General features: G+C 29.8%; 2 protein-coding genes across 4 annotated transcripts; both read right to left on the reverse strand.

Moving 5' to 3' along the window:
- Positions 1 to 605: 605 nt before the first annotated feature.
- On the reverse strand, positions 606 to 4,694 carry LOC115698128 (gamma-glutamyl hydrolase 2). Its single transcript, XM_030625302.2, has 10 exons — positions 4,117 to 4,694; positions 3,541 to 3,627; positions 3,263 to 3,352; positions 2,867 to 2,961; positions 2,706 to 2,766; positions 2,524 to 2,613; positions 2,374 to 2,436; positions 1,875 to 1,963; positions 971 to 1,063; positions 606 to 794 (listed from the first exon to the last, which is right to left on the reverse strand). Exons 1-10 carry the CDS (start codon positions 4,579 to 4,581, stop codon positions 749 to 751), a joined length of 1,179 nt encoding a protein of 392 aa, XP_030481162.1. The 5' UTR covers positions 4,582 to 4,694; the 3' UTR covers positions 606 to 748.
- A 2,129-nt stretch (positions 4,695 to 6,823) lies between these two features.
- LOC115697424 (katanin p80 WD40 repeat-containing subunit B1 homolog KTN80.1) lies at positions 6,824 to 13,824 on the reverse strand. Of its 3 annotated transcripts, none has more exons than XM_030624421.2 (18): positions 13,488 to 13,824; positions 12,977 to 13,107; positions 12,769 to 12,886; positions 12,035 to 12,261; positions 11,856 to 11,958; positions 11,687 to 11,757; positions 11,463 to 11,537; positions 11,228 to 11,371; positions 10,977 to 11,145; positions 10,374 to 10,877; positions 10,228 to 10,281; positions 9,998 to 10,137; positions 8,690 to 9,247; positions 8,510 to 8,584; positions 8,278 to 8,390; positions 8,089 to 8,205; positions 7,913 to 7,981; positions 6,824 to 7,388 (listed from the first exon to the last, which is right to left on the reverse strand). In XM_030624421.2, the coding sequence occupies exons 1-18, from the start codon at positions 13,510 to 13,512 to the stop codon at positions 7,331 to 7,333; spliced, it is 2,751 nt and encodes a 916-aa protein (XP_030480281.2). In that variant the 5' UTR covers positions 13,513 to 13,824; the 3' UTR covers positions 6,824 to 7,330. The 3 variants fall into 3 exon arrangements, with proteins under 3 accessions (XP_030480281.2, XP_030480280.2, XP_030480283.2); XM_030624420.2 differs by having other exon boundaries at positions 8,690 to 9,250; positions 13,488 to 13,821; XM_030624423.2 differs by lacking the exon at positions 13,488 to 13,824 and having other exon boundaries at positions 8,690 to 9,250; positions 12,035 to 12,266.
- Positions 13,825 to 17,896: the final 4,072 nt, after the last annotated feature.

The raw sequence follows: 17,896 nt of genomic DNA on the forward strand, positions 1-17,896 counted from the left end.
CACAATACCACTAGTACCTAACATCACCACAAAGTGGCATATTGCAATGATTAGAGATGTTTCATTGATAGGTGCATTTTAGCATTCAGTGTAAATACTTAAATTTAACTTTCTTGCAGATAAATAATTAAGTTTAATTTTTTACAATAATAATATCTAAGTTATAATCCTAGAATTTATTTAAGTAACTGACCGTTAAGTGTCAAATTATTATTCACATGTTATTTTCTTATTGGTATATTTAAATTAATTTTTAAATAAAAAATAAAAAATTAATGACATGAATAAATTAAAGTTATTAACTTGACACTTAACAACTAGATACTTACAGAAATTTTAAAAATATAACTTAAATATTATTACCGTCAAATATTAAATTTAAGTATTTTTCTGCCATCGAAAGTTAAAACTTAAATTTATATACCGCAAATTATTCTAATAAAATATAAATATATATTGATATTGTAAATAATCATTTTTCACCTATTACTCTATCTTAATCATCAAAGTTCTTTATTTTGACAACACATCAAGTATTGTTTTTTTTGAAAGCAGAAGATCTTGAAAGTTGGGCCAAACATTATACATAATAAGAGCAATCAAACTTAAGAAAAATGTCTTAAAATGTTTAAATAAATGTTAAAACTTTAAAAGAGAGTTAATAATGTCCTTAACAATTAACATATCTGCCATTATACAGTAATTCACAATATAACATACAATTTTATAATAATTATTATACAAAGATTCACATATTAGATCGTGTGAAGATGTAAACTTCATCATATCCCTTCCTGCAATCAAATTCATATTTCACATTGAAATCAAAATTAGAAGAAAAAAAAACAAAAAGATCACTTGTCCAAAATAATTTGTAGAGTCCAACCAACTTATCAAAAATTAAGTAAAAATTGGAACAAAATCTTTGGACAGTGATCTTAGAATAGTTTCGAGAGTATTTCGGGCTCACCCGGCTTTCCCACAAAATGTAGGGCTGTAATTGTAGATGAGATTGTCAAGAACTTTTTGAGTAGGTGGTCTGTTTAGGGACTTCCTCGCCTCGCTGCATAGCAAATATACGGTTCGAGTAAGTTGAAGAGAATGTATCTATCTTTACTTTCTTTCTTTTTGAACTTATAATTTTAAGTATTGTTTTTTTTTTTTTGAAGGAAAATGGTAACTTTATTAATAAGAAGATTCAACCATTACAATAGAAAGAAACGCAGGAGGAACATCATCCTCACTAAAAATACGATCTGGATACAAACAAGAGCTACGAGCAAGACAATGTGCAGCTTTGTTTACAGAACGTTTAACAAAATTAATAAGAAAAGACTAAGGTAGCGTTTGGTTGGAGGTAATGAAATAGAATGGAAATGAAATAATTTTCATTCCATTCCCTTGTTTGGTTTCAGTTTAAAGTATTGGAATGGAATGACTATTCCATTTTAAATTTGATTCCTTTCCATTCCTATTCTTATGTTTTCATTCCTCCCAACTAAATGCCATCTAAGTTAAATGGAGTAGAAAAGTGGAATGAGGGAATGGAATTAAGAGATTTGTCGCTGGATTTGATTACAAAATGATAATTGTCCATGAACATGAGTTTGGATACTTTAATGTTTTTTTCCTTTCTTTCCAACCAAATATAAAATTCTCTTCTTAGTTTCACACTTATCTTAAAATGGGTTTCTACTTTCTACCCTTTTCGATTTTCTATTCCTCTGTCTGAGCATGGCATAAACTTACATGCTGAACTATTGAATATTGAACATTTTGATTTTCTATTCTATGATTTTGAAAACAATAGCCTGGAAACAAGCATCGAGCACAGAACATGATCATGTTACGGTTCAGTGCAGCTAGATTCTAACCTGACCAAATAGTTTGCCGCGTGCTGTGTCACCTGAATGGCATCCTCTGAGTGTGGAATTCTAGTCAAGCCCCATTCGAAAGCATTTTTCTGCACAGAATATGGTGTATCAGAGACCAAAGGATATTGAGCATGTCTATTACGATTTTGGGGGAAAGCTAAAATGGCATTAGCTTTTTGAAACACATAACATTTGGTAAACAATCTAGACACTGCATATGACAATGGAGAAATGTCCCGAAGACTCGAAAAAGAAATTAAAATACAAATTCAAGTGCACAGTCAAACACATGCAACTACTTTCCTGCACAAACCTCCATCGATCTTAAATCTTGTATTGAATGAAACGTGGAATTAATCTTATCATGCATGTAATTATGTCCATTACTCATTACCCTAAAAAACATAGTAAAATGCCCACAAAATCGAAGAAAAGAAAAGAAGCTTGTTTCGTGCATTTTATACAACAAGTTGCTTGGGAACACATTATAGTAAAATACCTCTGGATGCCATTGAAATCCAGTAACAGGATAATGGTGTCCCTGTACTGTAGACACATATACCTGAAATTAATGATAAACAAATCAGAACTGCTGAAAAAATATGATCCTTGAATGAACCAAGCTTCCAACAAGAACACATTCAAGTACCTTATCCTCTTCATCGGTACAAGTTGTTAAGATCCTAAAGAAGCTGGTTAGTTCGCGGTTCTTCTGAAATCTTTCTGGGGATATACCATACTGTTAACATTGAAATCTCGAATAAGTTTTGATGAGAGATATAATTCTATGCATGGCTAGGCAAAGAAACGTTTTCAAGAATTGAAACTTACACGATGGTTTTGCATGACTAGACAATCTGTTTGTAACTTAGCAAGCAAATCTGAAGGAAATCTGCAAAAGAATTTGATTACCAAGAAAAGAAAAGAAAAGAAAAGAAAAAGTCTTAACTACTCACAAGTCACAACAATGAATGTGGTTAATAATTAAGTACCTATTAAAAACAGTTCCTTCGATATTCACATTCGGGAGGAAGTTTAGTGGAGTCGCTGCATCTGAAGCACTGAAGGGTTCAAGGATTTTCATGTCCTATTATCGAAATATTTCATCCCAAAGTAAGAGAAAACAGCATATTACATGACTGTCTCAAAATAAATGTTTCAAAGGAAAAGCAAAACGAAAGATCAAATGTTGTAATGTTACATAAATTAGAATTGAATGCACATTGCAATTCATCTAGCTCAAAATGAGGATATTTTCTTACAATCTGAAGCTCTCTCTCTCAATAGGCCAATCCCAAAATCAAGAATAGAAACTAGAGAAAGAATAAATAATAGATATGAGACTATAAAACTCAGTGTTGCAGCAGAACATAGTTATGAAAAATTACCCTGCTAATGGACATTGTTAGAATCTCAAAACCTAAGCAGATGGCGTATAATGGGAAATGGTCCCCGGCATCATTCTTCTCCAAAACTTTCTGCAAAAAACAAATAAAGAAACAACAAATTATCTTTTCAAATACTTTACAACAAACTGTCACCAGGGACTGCAATTCCCATTTGAAAATATCAAAAATTCAGTTTGAATATCCATTGCTCATTCCGAAACAAACCCCATATATGAAATCAAAACACTATGCATATCATCAACTAGTTACACAATTACCTGAAATATTTTTTGAGCAACATCAAAGTACAACCCACTTTTCGCCCAACCACCAGTGAAAAGCACTCCATTAACAAGATTAAGCTTCTGCAATGCAATGCAGCTGGATAAAGTAAGACAATACGTAATCATTCGACATTCATTCACAATTGCACTAAATCTAAATTTATATCACTTCATCAAACTTCACCAACACTATTCTCTGCTTTTACTAAGAGACATTCCTTCCTTATTCAATGATCTTGGATGATTTGCTAGTTGATGACCCTATATAGCAATTTTATTATCCAAATTTTCAAGAGTATCCCTAATCCATTGTAGCTCCACAACTAGTTTGGTTGCAGGATTTTCCATATTGTCTTAATATTCATTGCTTAGAAAGAAAAATAAACGACTTGATTCGATGAAACCAATCAGAAAATTCTCAAATTAATAAAAGAAAAAAGTAAACTAACTGTGTTTATAATAATGCTCAGGATAAAATTTTATACTAAACTCCTCTCTAATTAAATAATTAAATTTGAATATGAAATTAATCGAAAGATTCTGAAATTAGTAAAGAGAAAAAAAGTTGACCTGGTAAAGAACTTCGATAGGTTCGTTATAGATAAGAGGAATAACACGAGCACCAGCTGATTCAACGAACTTCACATACGAAGCAGCGATGTAAGAAGCGTTAGTAGCGTTACTAAGTCTACCAGAGGCACCATCGCCGGGATGACTGAGTATTCCGATGACCGGTCGATAATAAAGTTTCTGATCAGGCGAAGAACAGCTACGATCAGTCTGACTAGGCAAGAGAATGGACGAAGAAGAGTGAGCGGCGGCCTTTGTGGTGGTTGGAACGATGTCTTTGGATAAGGAAATCAAGAACGGAATCCATAAGTAACTCCACATCTCTGAAAGCTTAGAAATCGTTCCCGAAGACGAAGAAGAAGATGTAGAGGAAGATACGACGTCGTTAGCGATGTCGTCGGAGGAGGTGGTGCCGGTAGTAACGGCAGGGGTAGAATCGGTATTAGAGAGAAAGTGAGAGAGCATCGGAGGAGAACGAGAGCGAGAAGCTTAGCATGGGAGAAGACGAAGACGAAGATGAAGACGAAGACGACGAAGCTTTCAACAATGGCGTTTTTGAAGCTTAATTAATTTTATTATTATTATTATTATTAATTTTTTAAAAAATCTATTTTTATTAATTTTTTAAACTAATTTAAATGTTAATTAAATTGTTACGTGGAAGTCGTTTAGATTATTAAATTTTTATTTTTTTAAAAAAATAATTTAAATATATTAATAAAACAGTAATAAAATTTAAAAATATAATTTAAATATTACTATAAAAATTAAAATTAAGTCCAAGAGTTAAATTACTCTTTTTTTTACTTATTTTTACAAGTAATATTATAATTAATTTTGGTATTGGTAGAAATTTTTATTAATTATATTATAATTATTTAAAAATACTTATCATTTTCAAAAATTTAATAATAGTTTATAATGATAAAAATATATAAATATTGTGATTAATTAAATTGAATTATTGTTATTAATTGTTTTCAAAGTAATTATTGTAAATATTATTTTTTTAAAATAAATAAATAAATGAGAAGAAAAGGACATTATTGGTAGATAAGAGTGGGTCTAATATATTTATTGTTGTTTTTTGAAAATTTATTATTTATTATTTATATTTTGAATAAATATGTGGGGTCCACACAATTTCAGTTTTACAGTGACGACTCATGACTAGTCCTAATTACACATGAATTGCATGATGTTTATGAACCTTTGTTAGGTGTGATATGTATTGTATAGTATTGTACTATTGTGTTTTTTTTTTTTTTTTTGTATTGTATAGTTTTATTTTAATATAATTATTAGTAAGTTGTGTAAAATTATATAATATTTATTATAAATTTGAATGTGTCTCTTCTAACCTAATCTCGAACCATGGACCCAATTTTGGCCCCGACTCGAATGCGAACTTTGACCCTAAACCTGAACACTAACTCCAACCCTGGCCTTGGATGCGAACCTCGACCTAGACCCAAAGCCTGATCCCGATCTTGAACCTAAACCTAGACTCCAACCCCTAAACTTGGACTCAGACACTGAACTTGAACTTGGACGCAGACTCAAATTTCGACCACAACCCTCAACCTCGTGCTCTAGCCTCAGACCATTTTTTATTATTATAGTGTAAATTAATACAAACTATTTTTTACGTATTAAGTACTATGATTCTTATTATAATTTTCTTATAACAAATATTGTATTAAGATATAATTTTTATATGACCTACCAAACAAGCTTTAAGATATATAATTTAGTAGTGTTTAAAGTTTGGGAACTAACTTACTGAGTGAATAGTCTAATATCAAAGTGCTAACTCCCAAGTAATTTTCTAAACTGAAGATCTTAAGTTTGAATCTGTGTGGCTCTTAAATGATTCTTAAATGTGAGGACAAAATATATTAGTCTAACCACTCTTGACATCCATTTCAAGGTTATTCATGTAACGTGTACCCCATCGTAGGTGGAGCCAACCCGCCTTAAAAGGTTTTGGTGAATATTTGTGAGCAAGGTTAGGGTTAGAGCTCTTATGGGTACGCTTAAACTCAAAGAGATGAGCCACACCAGATAATCTTTTGTTCCATTTTATTTTATTTTTTGAGAAGAAACTCTAACTATTTACCGAGAATTTTATTAATAAATAATCAATAAATAAATAAATGGAGAGCAAAAATACTAAATATTTTATTTTTGTTTATAAATTGGTTATTTGTTTGATTAATCTATTATGTTATATTTTTCCCATTGCATGAAATCTTCAAATGAAAACAAGTGGATATAGACTCAAATAATCTATATAAAATCCAAAGAAACAAGTTTTAAGACATTATTTTTTGGCTCATAATTTTGTACTATTCAAATTCAATGGTGCATTAAATAATAAATATCATTATTTGCCATTATATAATAAAAAAAAATTATTTGCCATTGGTATACATAATGAGATGAAATTAAATTAATCCGTCCAACCTAATAAATTAATTTTTTTAATGGGTCAATTTTATATTTATTTTCAAAACAAAAAAAATAACAAGTTACATAAATATGTTTAAAAAAAAAAAGAGTTAAATATGTATTTATTATACATGTTGTGACAATAAATTCAGTATAAATTCCATTATTTTGTGCTACACAAGTAATTTGCATTAATAATCTAAGTAAAAACACATAACAATTCAAGCTGAAAAAATATAAATATATCACACAAGAGTTCGAAGAAAATATAATTTTTCTTTCATATATATATTTATATTATATTATATACCATTAAAAAAGAGCAATACAGTATTACAAAAATATGTACTTGATTGAAGAACATTACATACAAATTAACAATCTCCAAAATCAAAGAATCAAAATTAGGAGATCTCACCGCACCGCACTGCGCGAACCAACCAACCGATCGGGCACTTTTCTTCTTCGCCATGGCGCCCTACCCTAGTACATTCGGTTTTTAAGCCTAGCCACGCGCAGTAACTCCCGAGTTGTATCTCTCAGATAAAAATCATCATCATAATAGCAATACCCGAAGAAGAAGACGACAATAAGAGATATGGGAGGAATTAGGACCAAAATTGTGAAATTTGAGAAAACATAACTCGAGCTGAACCCGCTACCCGCTCGTTGTTCATAGCACCCGGTCATCATCATCATCATCGGATGCCAGGGCCAAACCACCCTACCTATTTTGCTTCGGTTAGACACTGTTGTGGATCGGTTATGCTTGAAGAACTAGATTCAATTCCTGAGCACTTCTGCCCACCAAACCACCCTTCCTAAAAATGATAAGAAGACAAGAAATGATAGTATTTAATATAACAATATCAAAATATTTTCTTTTTAGTTAGATGAAGAATTTTGTGAAAAAATATTTATTTTTAAATATTTTATAGATTTATGATTGTTCTAAATATTATAGGATTAATATTATTTTAGAACCTGTATTTTTACAAAAGTTACAAATCAAATCCTCTCTTTTGTTAAATAGAAAATTAGATCTTGTATTTTTCAAAATAGTACAAAATAATACTCCGAGCTCAATTTTCAACAATTTCTCTTTTAATATAACCAACTTGAAACAATTTCTAATACGAATAGATGCAGAACATGTAATCAGACTTGCTTTAGAACCTTTAGATTAGGTTATTATTTAATTTATTTTCGACAAAAAACTAGCTCAGATTATAATTTCGAAAAATAAATGGTCCAATTTGTCATTTAACAATAAGGAGTTGAATCGGTAACTTTTGCATGGTATAAGCCCAATATTATATAATCAAAGTCTCAATGTTATCCTAACCTCACAAGTGATGGAAGAATCTTCAGGACTTGTTGCAGATGGTTAGAACATTGCTTGCAGCATTCCACCCTAAATCAAGAAAAAATTTCAGGTTAAACTTCTCGTTCGCTCATTCATTCGCCTAAGCTGAGAAAAAGAAATCGAAAGCCTAAATGTAGTAAAAAAAAAGGTTGCACCTTTGCTCTGCATGAAGATCAACACCGACTGCTCGTGGTGTTGAAATGGCTGAGGTTATCACTGGACCGAACACTGCTACAAGCTTAATTAGTATCTCCATTGACAGTGTAGTGTGCCTGTCGAGTTTCATGAATTTTAAAGATTGTTCTAATTGGAATGACATAAAGATCTATTCACCAAATTAGTACCTTTCTGTTTTGCTATCAAGTAAACCGATAAGCACCGGAAGCAAGCAAGAGAACACATCTAGCGTAACGATATCCATTTTGTCTATGAGAACATTGATTACATCTGCTTGTACCTGCATCAAATTCTCATTAATCAAACAACTCGTAAATGATTAGTATAAAGTCAATGTCGGTTGATTAATCACATCGAACAGAATAAGCAAAGACAAATGAACTCTTCCAAGATACTCACAGAATGATCCGGTAACTTCCTCATGGCATTAATAGCACCTTTAATATCTTTTCGTTCCCAAAAATGCCGCACCACCTGTATTTTTCGGTCATCAGGCCTAATTCCTTTTCTTTCTTTTTGCCAAAAGTAAAAGTATTCAAATGTCAATGTGAATAGAAATTGTATCGGCTTTCAGTATACCTGTAATTTTGTCAAGCGAGAACGAAGGGTGCTCAAGAATACATCATGAGTTTGCATAAGGTCTTCAGTACCATCCCTAACATCTGCAGAGGCAAAACTCCTAATGGGAATTTGAGGTTCTTCAATCCCGGTTGGAATTGGAGGTTTTTCATTCCTAATGGTCGGAATTTGAACTTGAAGTTCTTCATTCCTGGTGGGAATTGGAGGCTTTTCATTCCTGGTGGTGGGAATTTGAGGTTTTCCATTTCTGATGGGAATTTGAGGTCTTACATTTCTGGTGGGAATTTGAGGTCTTTCGATCCTGGTAGGAATTTGAGGCGGCTCTTCATTCTTGGTGGGAGGAGTTCGAGGTTTTTCAATCCTTGTAGGAATTTGAGGTTCTTCATTCTTGGTGGGAGGAGTTCGAGGTTTTTCGATCCTGGTATGAATTTGAGGTTCTTCATTCTTGGTGGGAGGAGTTTGAGGTTTTTCAACAACCCTGGTAGGAATTTGAGGCTCTTCATTCCAGGTAAGAATATGAGGTTCTTCATTTCTGGTAGGAATTCGAGGTTCTTCTTTCTGCTAGTAACCGAAAAATAATAAATTTCCCGGCACTTAAAAACTTGTAGGAAAAAAACCGTTGATGCAACACAGAAAATCTGGATAATTTCGAAACTATATAAAGTATAAAACAATAGCAGTCATAGCTAGACATGTATGGAAGTATTTCTGAGTTTAAAAAAAAAAAATCAAAGTCAATTTAAAGATGTGCATAAATCGATCCAATCCAATTACAACCGACCACCAAATATTGTATATCCAATTGTAAACAGATCGGATTGGATGTTAATTTTGAATATCCAATTGGATCAGATCGAATGTTGGATGGAGTCACCAAAAATCTAATCGAATTAATTAATATTTTCATTTAGTTTGAATAAGTAATTAAATATTATATTATTATACATAAAAAAATATATATATACATAAAAATTAACATTAAAATTTTATTATTTTTGGATTGGATAGATCCAATTCAATCCAATAGATACAGAATCTAAAATACTTGATGGAATCGATCCGATCCGATAAATAATAGGTCTAAAATATTGAATAAATTCAAATTAAACCAATAAATATACATAAAATACATCCAATGGATAGAACCGATCCAATCCAACATCCATTTGATGTTGGATCAATTGGATGACTGAAATTAACTCGGATTGGATGGTAAGATTTAACATCCAATATATAATTTGATTGAATCTGAATAGACTTAAAAACATATTATAGTGGAGATTTTCTTCCGGAGGAGTAATTATTTACCTTCATAGGAGGAGGTGTTTTATCAATTTCAGGAACTGCACAGATAGCTACACCCCCAGCTTGATCTTCATTACCATTAACTTTCTCTCTTTTTTCAAACCTTTCAACAAGGGATCGAGTTCTTCCCGGAACAACTGCAACTGTCAAATGGGAACAGCGGTTATATTTAGTACACAGATACTGATTGGTATCTAGAGAAAAAGGGATAGAGTAGGTAACAAGTGGCAAACCTCCATTGACATATTTTACAGGCTTATCTTTGCTGGAATTCAAGGCTTTATTACCTGAGACATCAAAGAGGCTAACGTGATCAGCTAAAATCAGCGGTAGAAACAACGCGAATAGTGGTTATACAAGAACAAAAACTAGAACTTACTTGTTTGAGTTGTTTCTTTTTCTTGACTAGCAGGTGTCCTCGGAGGAGATAGAACTTTGTCAAGCTTTTCGGTTACACAATCAATAGCAGCAGAATGTTTTTCCACTCTATCTTCTATAACAGTTTTTGTTTCACAGTTCGAGTCCGCTGCTCCATCTAATTTATTCATTAATTTGCTAACAGGCGATGATTCGATAGTAGATGACACCGACAACTTTTCCACATCATTTCTGCTGTTTGATGGTCTTCTTACATGAGCCGGTCTAAGTAACATACCACGTTTAGTCCTCGAAAAGGTAATAGATTCACTCGTAGAATTGGCCGAATCTTTCCCATCAGAACTCTGACGGGGTACAACGCTTGGCACAAACAAAGATTTATTAACTGCTTGACTTGGCTTCTTTGTCACCAAATCATCCGTTTCCTTTGTATCCAAATGGGGTGACACTTTTGGAGAAGTTAAAGACTCAATTTTCGGCCGAGCAACAGGCTTTCCTCCAGCAGCTAAGACAAGAACACATTTTCACAAGCAACAATAAATTCCCGAAATCTGGTTTAGAGGCTTAAGAATTCTAGTGCATAGAAATGAAACAAATAACTTACAGTCCACATATATGTTCTTTATTTCCTTTGTCTCATAATCAGGAGACCGAGATCGCAAACTTGAAGTCCTTACTATGGTCGGCGCTCTCTCTGAGCTCTCTTGGAGTTTAAGATTAAGCTTCGGCTCGGTGCAATCATTTTGAGAAGCATCTCCATATGGTTCAATATGCTGATACAAACAAAAGATTTAGTAAGTAAAGACTGCAACTAAAAATTCTAACGACGCGCGAGAAAAAGATTAAGGTAATTACCGATATATCCGCTACCCAAACTCCAACAGAATTTTGGTAGTATGAGCATCCCAACAGTTTTCCTTCATGAATGCACAAGTCACCAAGAGTTGACCATCCCATATCAACAGTGTCATGACAAAGAACCGGCTCCCACGAATAGACCTACCGAGAAAGAAACAAAAAGCTAAATAATGAAGTATTGTTCTATTCGGTACAATCCTTGAAGATGTTAAGATAGGAAACAAATCCAAACCTTCAAACTATCTTCTAGTCCAGCAAACAAAGTCCTACCATCTGGATGAAAGCCAATCACACGGACTCCCGTTGCCTTGAAAGAAAAATGTGTTTAAAATTAATATTACCGAACAATGTAATATTCGTGTCAAGAACCAAAATTGGTTTCGCCCTAGTTAGAGAATACCGAACACATTGTTAATCGAAACACTTTCACTTCGAGACAATAGAATAATTATGTACCTCAGGTCGGGTTGATCCAATCAATTCAAAGGTTTCCAAATCCCAGAATTTGACAGTTCTGTCTGCTGAACCTGGAAAAAGGAATTGTACAAATACGGCATAAGTTAATAAAATTTCCCCGAGCGATATTATTCTGATAACACTAGCAGAAGGTCAGGTAGTTGCTCACCTGTGGCCAAAAGAAATTCCAGAGGATGAAAATCTAAGGACTGAACCGCTCCTTCGTGGAACTTAAACTCGTGCAAGAGTTTTCCAGCAGTAAGATCCCACACCTACATAATAGTGGTAAGTCTTTGTTGATTATAATAAATGTTGTCACGATTGATCGAGCTCAAGAGCAACTATTACCTTTACGACATTATCAAGCCCACCAGAAACAACCCACCGCCCATCAGGAGTGAATTTAATGGTGCTTACGCCTTTAGTATGACCCCTGTACGTATGAATGCACCCTTTCTTTCTAATATCCCATACCCTTAAATTGGTATCCATCGAACCAGATGCAAAGAACTCGCCAAAAGGATGAAATTCAACAGCAGTACAGTTGGATCTGTGTCCAGAAAGCGTGCGAACCACTACACTTCAATAACAAGAAGAAGTACATTAAAGTCTACAAACAAATAACACCAAAACCTCTCACCATTATACAACAATGCTTCTAGACAACAAGTTTTCACCTACAAAATCTCTAAGGAGGCATTTGGAAAACCGTTGTGTACTGTAACTGTGTAATTGGAGATAATTGAGGGGTTCCTGTTACACTCTTCGAGAATAGTGTAATTACATTACTAAAAAAATTTCAATTTTAAATATTAACTACTAAACGAATATTATTTTCTCGTGTAATTACTAACTATTTTGACAAACAAGATATTAGTAATTCATATGTAATTATCACCTCATATCCAAACCTGTATTTCAAATGTGTATCGAGAATCGCACAATTCTATCTGAAAAAACGATTAAGTAACCTAAACCAAACAAGTCTTGAATCAAAACTATTCTAAGTTTACATCTAAGTTCTTTAGAGCTATCTTGTATCAAAATTCTAATACCAAATTAATGATTGCGAGCCAACTTACTTTTTGATTCTTCTAAATCCCATTGCTTAATGACACCATTAGAAGCTCCACCAAGGACTAAAACTTCTGTTGAATCAAAACCAACACACTCAACAGGGCTTGTATGACCAGTTAGACACTGCAATGCACATTCATAAACAAAAATCATCATGTTTTTTTATTATAAGTTTGCACTAAATTCAAATATAAATAACAACAATAAACTTACAGTTAAGGAAGTTGATTTTCCAATTGGCCAAACATTAACTTTCTGATCATCCCCTCCTGTCACAAAATGTCTACAACCCTTTTTTCCAATACTTAGACAATTTACATTCCCTGAATGAGCTGAAAATTCCTCTTTAATTTTTTTCATAATTAGTCAAGGAAAATACATTTATACACACACACACACACACTATATAAATATAAAAAGAAAACTCTATTTTTAGACCTTTTTTTTTCTGATGAAAAAATCTAACTACCCAAATCAATAGATAGATTTATTGATTAAAAACCTTATCTTCATTAAACTGAAAATTAATTAAAGTCCAATACTTTCACCATTTTCCTAACATTTTCTCACTAACCAAACAGAAAATTAAAGTTCTTCCAAAACAAAAACAACAACAGATTGCTCTGAACACAAAACACTGAAACATGAAAAGAAGATTATGAATATATCGAAACAAAGCTCAGTTTTCAGCTAAATCATAACTTCAAGAAAATAAAAAGGATACGTAGCTTATATCCACGCTTCGCCATAGAAGAAGCTGAAAAAAAACCCTTCCGGCGTCGGAGTCTGAGAACAAAAACCTTCCGGCAAAGATAAGAACCGAACAAAGAAAGATTCAAATTCAAGCAAAGCAACGATACTCTTTAGTACTCTTCTTTCTCACACTTGAATTTTCCACTGGAAAGAAAAAAAATAAAGTAACCAATTGGAGATTCAACAAAGAAAGAAAGAAAGAATTTTTCCCAGAAAATTTTTGCAGATTCAGCTCAGAGAGAAAGAAAGAAAAAAAAAATAAAAAAGTGATTTTTATTTTTTTATTTTTGGATTTTTTTTTTATAATTTTCTTGAGAAAATAAAAATGGGTTCTTTCTTCTTTCTTTCTTTCGGCTTTGGGGGTTGTGGGAAATGACGAAAATACCCTCGGTTTATTCTGTGGTGGTGATGATGTGGAGAAAGAGGAGAAGAGTGGAGACCCAAAAACTTTTAAGAAGAAAAATAAATAAATATTTTGTTATGTAATTTGTAATAAAAATATTTAAGTTGAACTTCTATTGTAAATAAATATTTATGGTTAAGTATTAAGTTAATTTTTACGTGGTAATGATTGGTCTAAGCGATTAAATTTTTATTTTTCTAAAAAAATAATTTTTATATATCAATAAAAAAATGACACGTGGATAATAACTTGACATTTAACAGTTAGGAGAGTTACAATAGCAAAAAAATTAAACTTAGATATTTATTTATAGTTTGGAGTTAAATTTCGATATTTTGCTACGAATTACTTTTTATTGTATATATAAATTAATATTTATTTATAAATTTATATTTTTATAATAAGCTTGTTCTGGTGGCTTAGGTTGTTTTTATAATTATTTATTTTATTTTAGATAAAAAAAGTGAAAATTTTAAAATTTTGTATGTTAGAAAATAAGAAGTGGTAGACTTTGAAAAAATATTGTATTAAAGGACAACTAGATATGAGTGTTTTGTGTTTTTTTTTAATTTGGATAAGGACCTGTCACTTACCATATTATTATTCTTTTTTATTATTATTTTATTTTAATAAAATCACTTACTATTTAATTAGTTTAACAAAGAAAATCAAGGTTTTGCTTAATGTATTATTTTAAGTCTTGATTAGTTGTATTACATGTAATATAATTCTATATAAGGAATGTTTAGTAAAGTATTTTCTTTTTTTCACAAAATTATTATTTTTTAAATAGGATCGATATCTTGTTTAATACTAGAAAGCTGTTGAAAATCAGAAAAAATCTTTTTAGAGACTATTTTGTAACAAAATTAAAAATAATTTAGCATAAATTAATATTGAAATAGTAGTATATTTTTACTAATTACTCTTCTTTATGTAATATTTTTCAATGATTTTTACCATATTATTAGCTTTAAAAAAAATCAATGTTTTTTTTATCATATTTTTATTACTCTTTTAAGCTTTGAATAATTAAGTTATCAAAAAAAATGTTTTGAATACATTAAATACATTTCTTTTCGCAAAATGATATTTTAGACACGCTCGATATCATGTTTAATACTAAAAAGGAAGCTGAAAATCTTCGATATTTTTTTGAGGCCATTTTACAAAATAAATAGATATATATATATAATAAATCATTTTATACCTTTTTTTAATGAATTTTTTGTATATGTATATCTAGTGTGGGATAAAAAAAATCAATAAAAATAAATATACTTTTATTTTTGAAAAACCCTAAGATTATTATGGAGTTATAAAAAATTATGATACTTTCACATAATATTTATTGAATTGCATCTGATGAAGTCAATAATATGGTTTTGGAATATTAATTAATTTTTACTCATGTGATTACAACAACTAATTTGGACCCATGAAATGATGTTATTTATGGTTTATTATCCAATAATTTACTTCATATTGAAGGAACACACAACAAACTATCAATCCTTTTAAGAAACCAAAACTATTTTCTATTTATTTATTAATTCATTTATAAATAGAGAGAAAAATTCTTATGGTATTATTTATTATTATTATTATTAATTCTAACTTAATTAATAAAATGGGTATTTGATTAGTTAGAATTGTGGGTCATAATCATAGATTTTAATTATTAACAATAATTATAGTTTGATTAATAAAACATTGTACTTCTATATATGTCTCATATTAATACCATTTAATTATTTAGTTAATAAATATAAGAATTTGATGTATGAGTTTCACATACATTCCAATTAAAGTTAGGTATGTGTCCAAATCACAATTAGTTAACTAGAAGAAAACACATGTCAATTTTTTTTTTTTTTTATAAATTACCAAAAAAAATTGAATAATAACTTTCCTTTGCCAAAAATATAAATAAAGAAATAATAACTTTCCTTTCAAAAAAGTAAAAAATAATTAAATTTGGTTGGTACCCTTGTTTATTAGGGCATGTGAAAGTCTTCTATCAAAATTAACAACTAGCAATAATAACTAATTATATATATAAAAAAAAAAATAGTTGTACCTATTGACTTAAAGATCATTATCCATATTTATTTTGCTAATATTTTTATAAAAAAATATATATTCTATATTTTTTAAAAATATATATTTATGGAGGGGTATGATAGACTTGGTCACTTTAGTGGCTATGCATACAAAATATAATATATATTATTTATTTTTTAATGATATATTATAATAATAATTTTTTTTCTTTAACTTAATTAATAAATAGTGCTAATAACTAAGATTCATCATCTCACACAACTAGTACAAATAGAATTTATATTATTAAACCAAATTCTAGAATTCAATAAATTAAAAAAAATATCTCTTATTTGATAATTATAATAATTTAAAAACTATTTATAATGAATTTAGAATTATATTTCTTTTGAGGTTTAGGGTGAATTTAATTAGTAAAAAAAATCTACAAATTAAATACAAATAATTATAATAAACTCATAGAATTTTTATTATTAAAAATATAATTCAAAAGATCATCTAATAGATTTATAAAGAGGCATTGATATTACAGTGTTAAATACTATACTTATGCATGTGTTACATCATAATTATCATAATTAATTAACAATTTTTTTTATTATTTATTAAATTAATTTGTGTAAGATTTAATATTAAAATGTACTAATAATAATACACTATTTTTTGTGATATTTAATACCTTAAAATGTCTTTTAATATTTTATTTATAAACTCAAAATTTAAAATTTAAGAACATTTTTTGAACGAGTAAAAACTCAACACAAGTGTCTAATTTTTATTGGTTTTATAATTAACTTAACTCAATCAATAACCAATCATTATATGCAAACTTTTATAATGTGTATATATTTTCTAAAATATTAGATTTAATTAGTTAACATTAAACGACAATAATAAATTGTTAAATGAGGGTTTTATCATATGGAATATTACAACATGTAAAAAAAGTTCATATATTTATATAAAATAATATATAAATGAAAAGCAATATAATGGTTTTATTCGATTTTTATAATGTTGTGACATGTGAGAAAAAAACACCACTGATTTTTGTCCTAACTTTACAGTCTTCACTTCAGTCATAAATAATAATAATAATAATAATAATAATAATAATAATAATAATAATAATAATAATAATAATAATTAATTATTTCTATTTTTTAAAAAAAAAAATTGACCGACATCCCATACTAGAATCATGGTAACCAATAATTTATGTCTCAAACTTTTGTTATTTTTTTCACCATACATCTTAATCTTATATATATTAATAATTTGAAAAATAGGGTGTGTTGATCCATCTCTTTATGTTCTGGTATATATTTATTTAAGACAAATAGTAGTACAAATTTTCAAATGTTAGTAAAATTGTTTTTTTTTTTTTTTTTAATTTCGTTAGTATGTATTTAATACGGCGTTCCAAACGAGACATGATACATATACTGGCGGACCCAATGAAGGACCAGTGTGGGCTTAAGCCCATGCTGAAAAAAAAAATATTTATTTTTACTTTTTAACTAAAAAGATCTTTTAATTATTTTAATTACCCACAATAAAATGGGAGATCAATAATTGAATGATAGTTTGACAGTATATCTCAAAAAGGATGTATTCAATGCTATTGACAACCAGCTTATTATTCATCGTTTTCAAAACATGAAAACTCGTTGAGGACAATTCTAAAGATATGAGCTCAAAAATTGATATATTTGTTCAAATTTTAGGATATTGAGTATGTTATATATTTTGAACATCGTTTTAGATTGCTTTTTTTTTTTTCTATTAGAAGATTTTTAGTGCTTGATATTTAATATCTTTTTAATTGGAAATTGAAATATTGAATTGTGTTTTTCTTTAGATTTACTTATTTTTTGGAATATGTTTATATATATAAAAAAATTTACGCCCAC

The sequence above is a fragment of the Cannabis sativa genome, chromosome 7 (assembly GCF_029168945.1).
Source record: "Cannabis sativa cultivar Pink pepper isolate KNU-18-1 chromosome 7, ASM2916894v1, whole genome shotgun sequence".
Lineage (NCBI taxonomy): Eukaryota > Viridiplantae > Streptophyta > Magnoliopsida > Rosales > Cannabaceae > Cannabis > Cannabis sativa.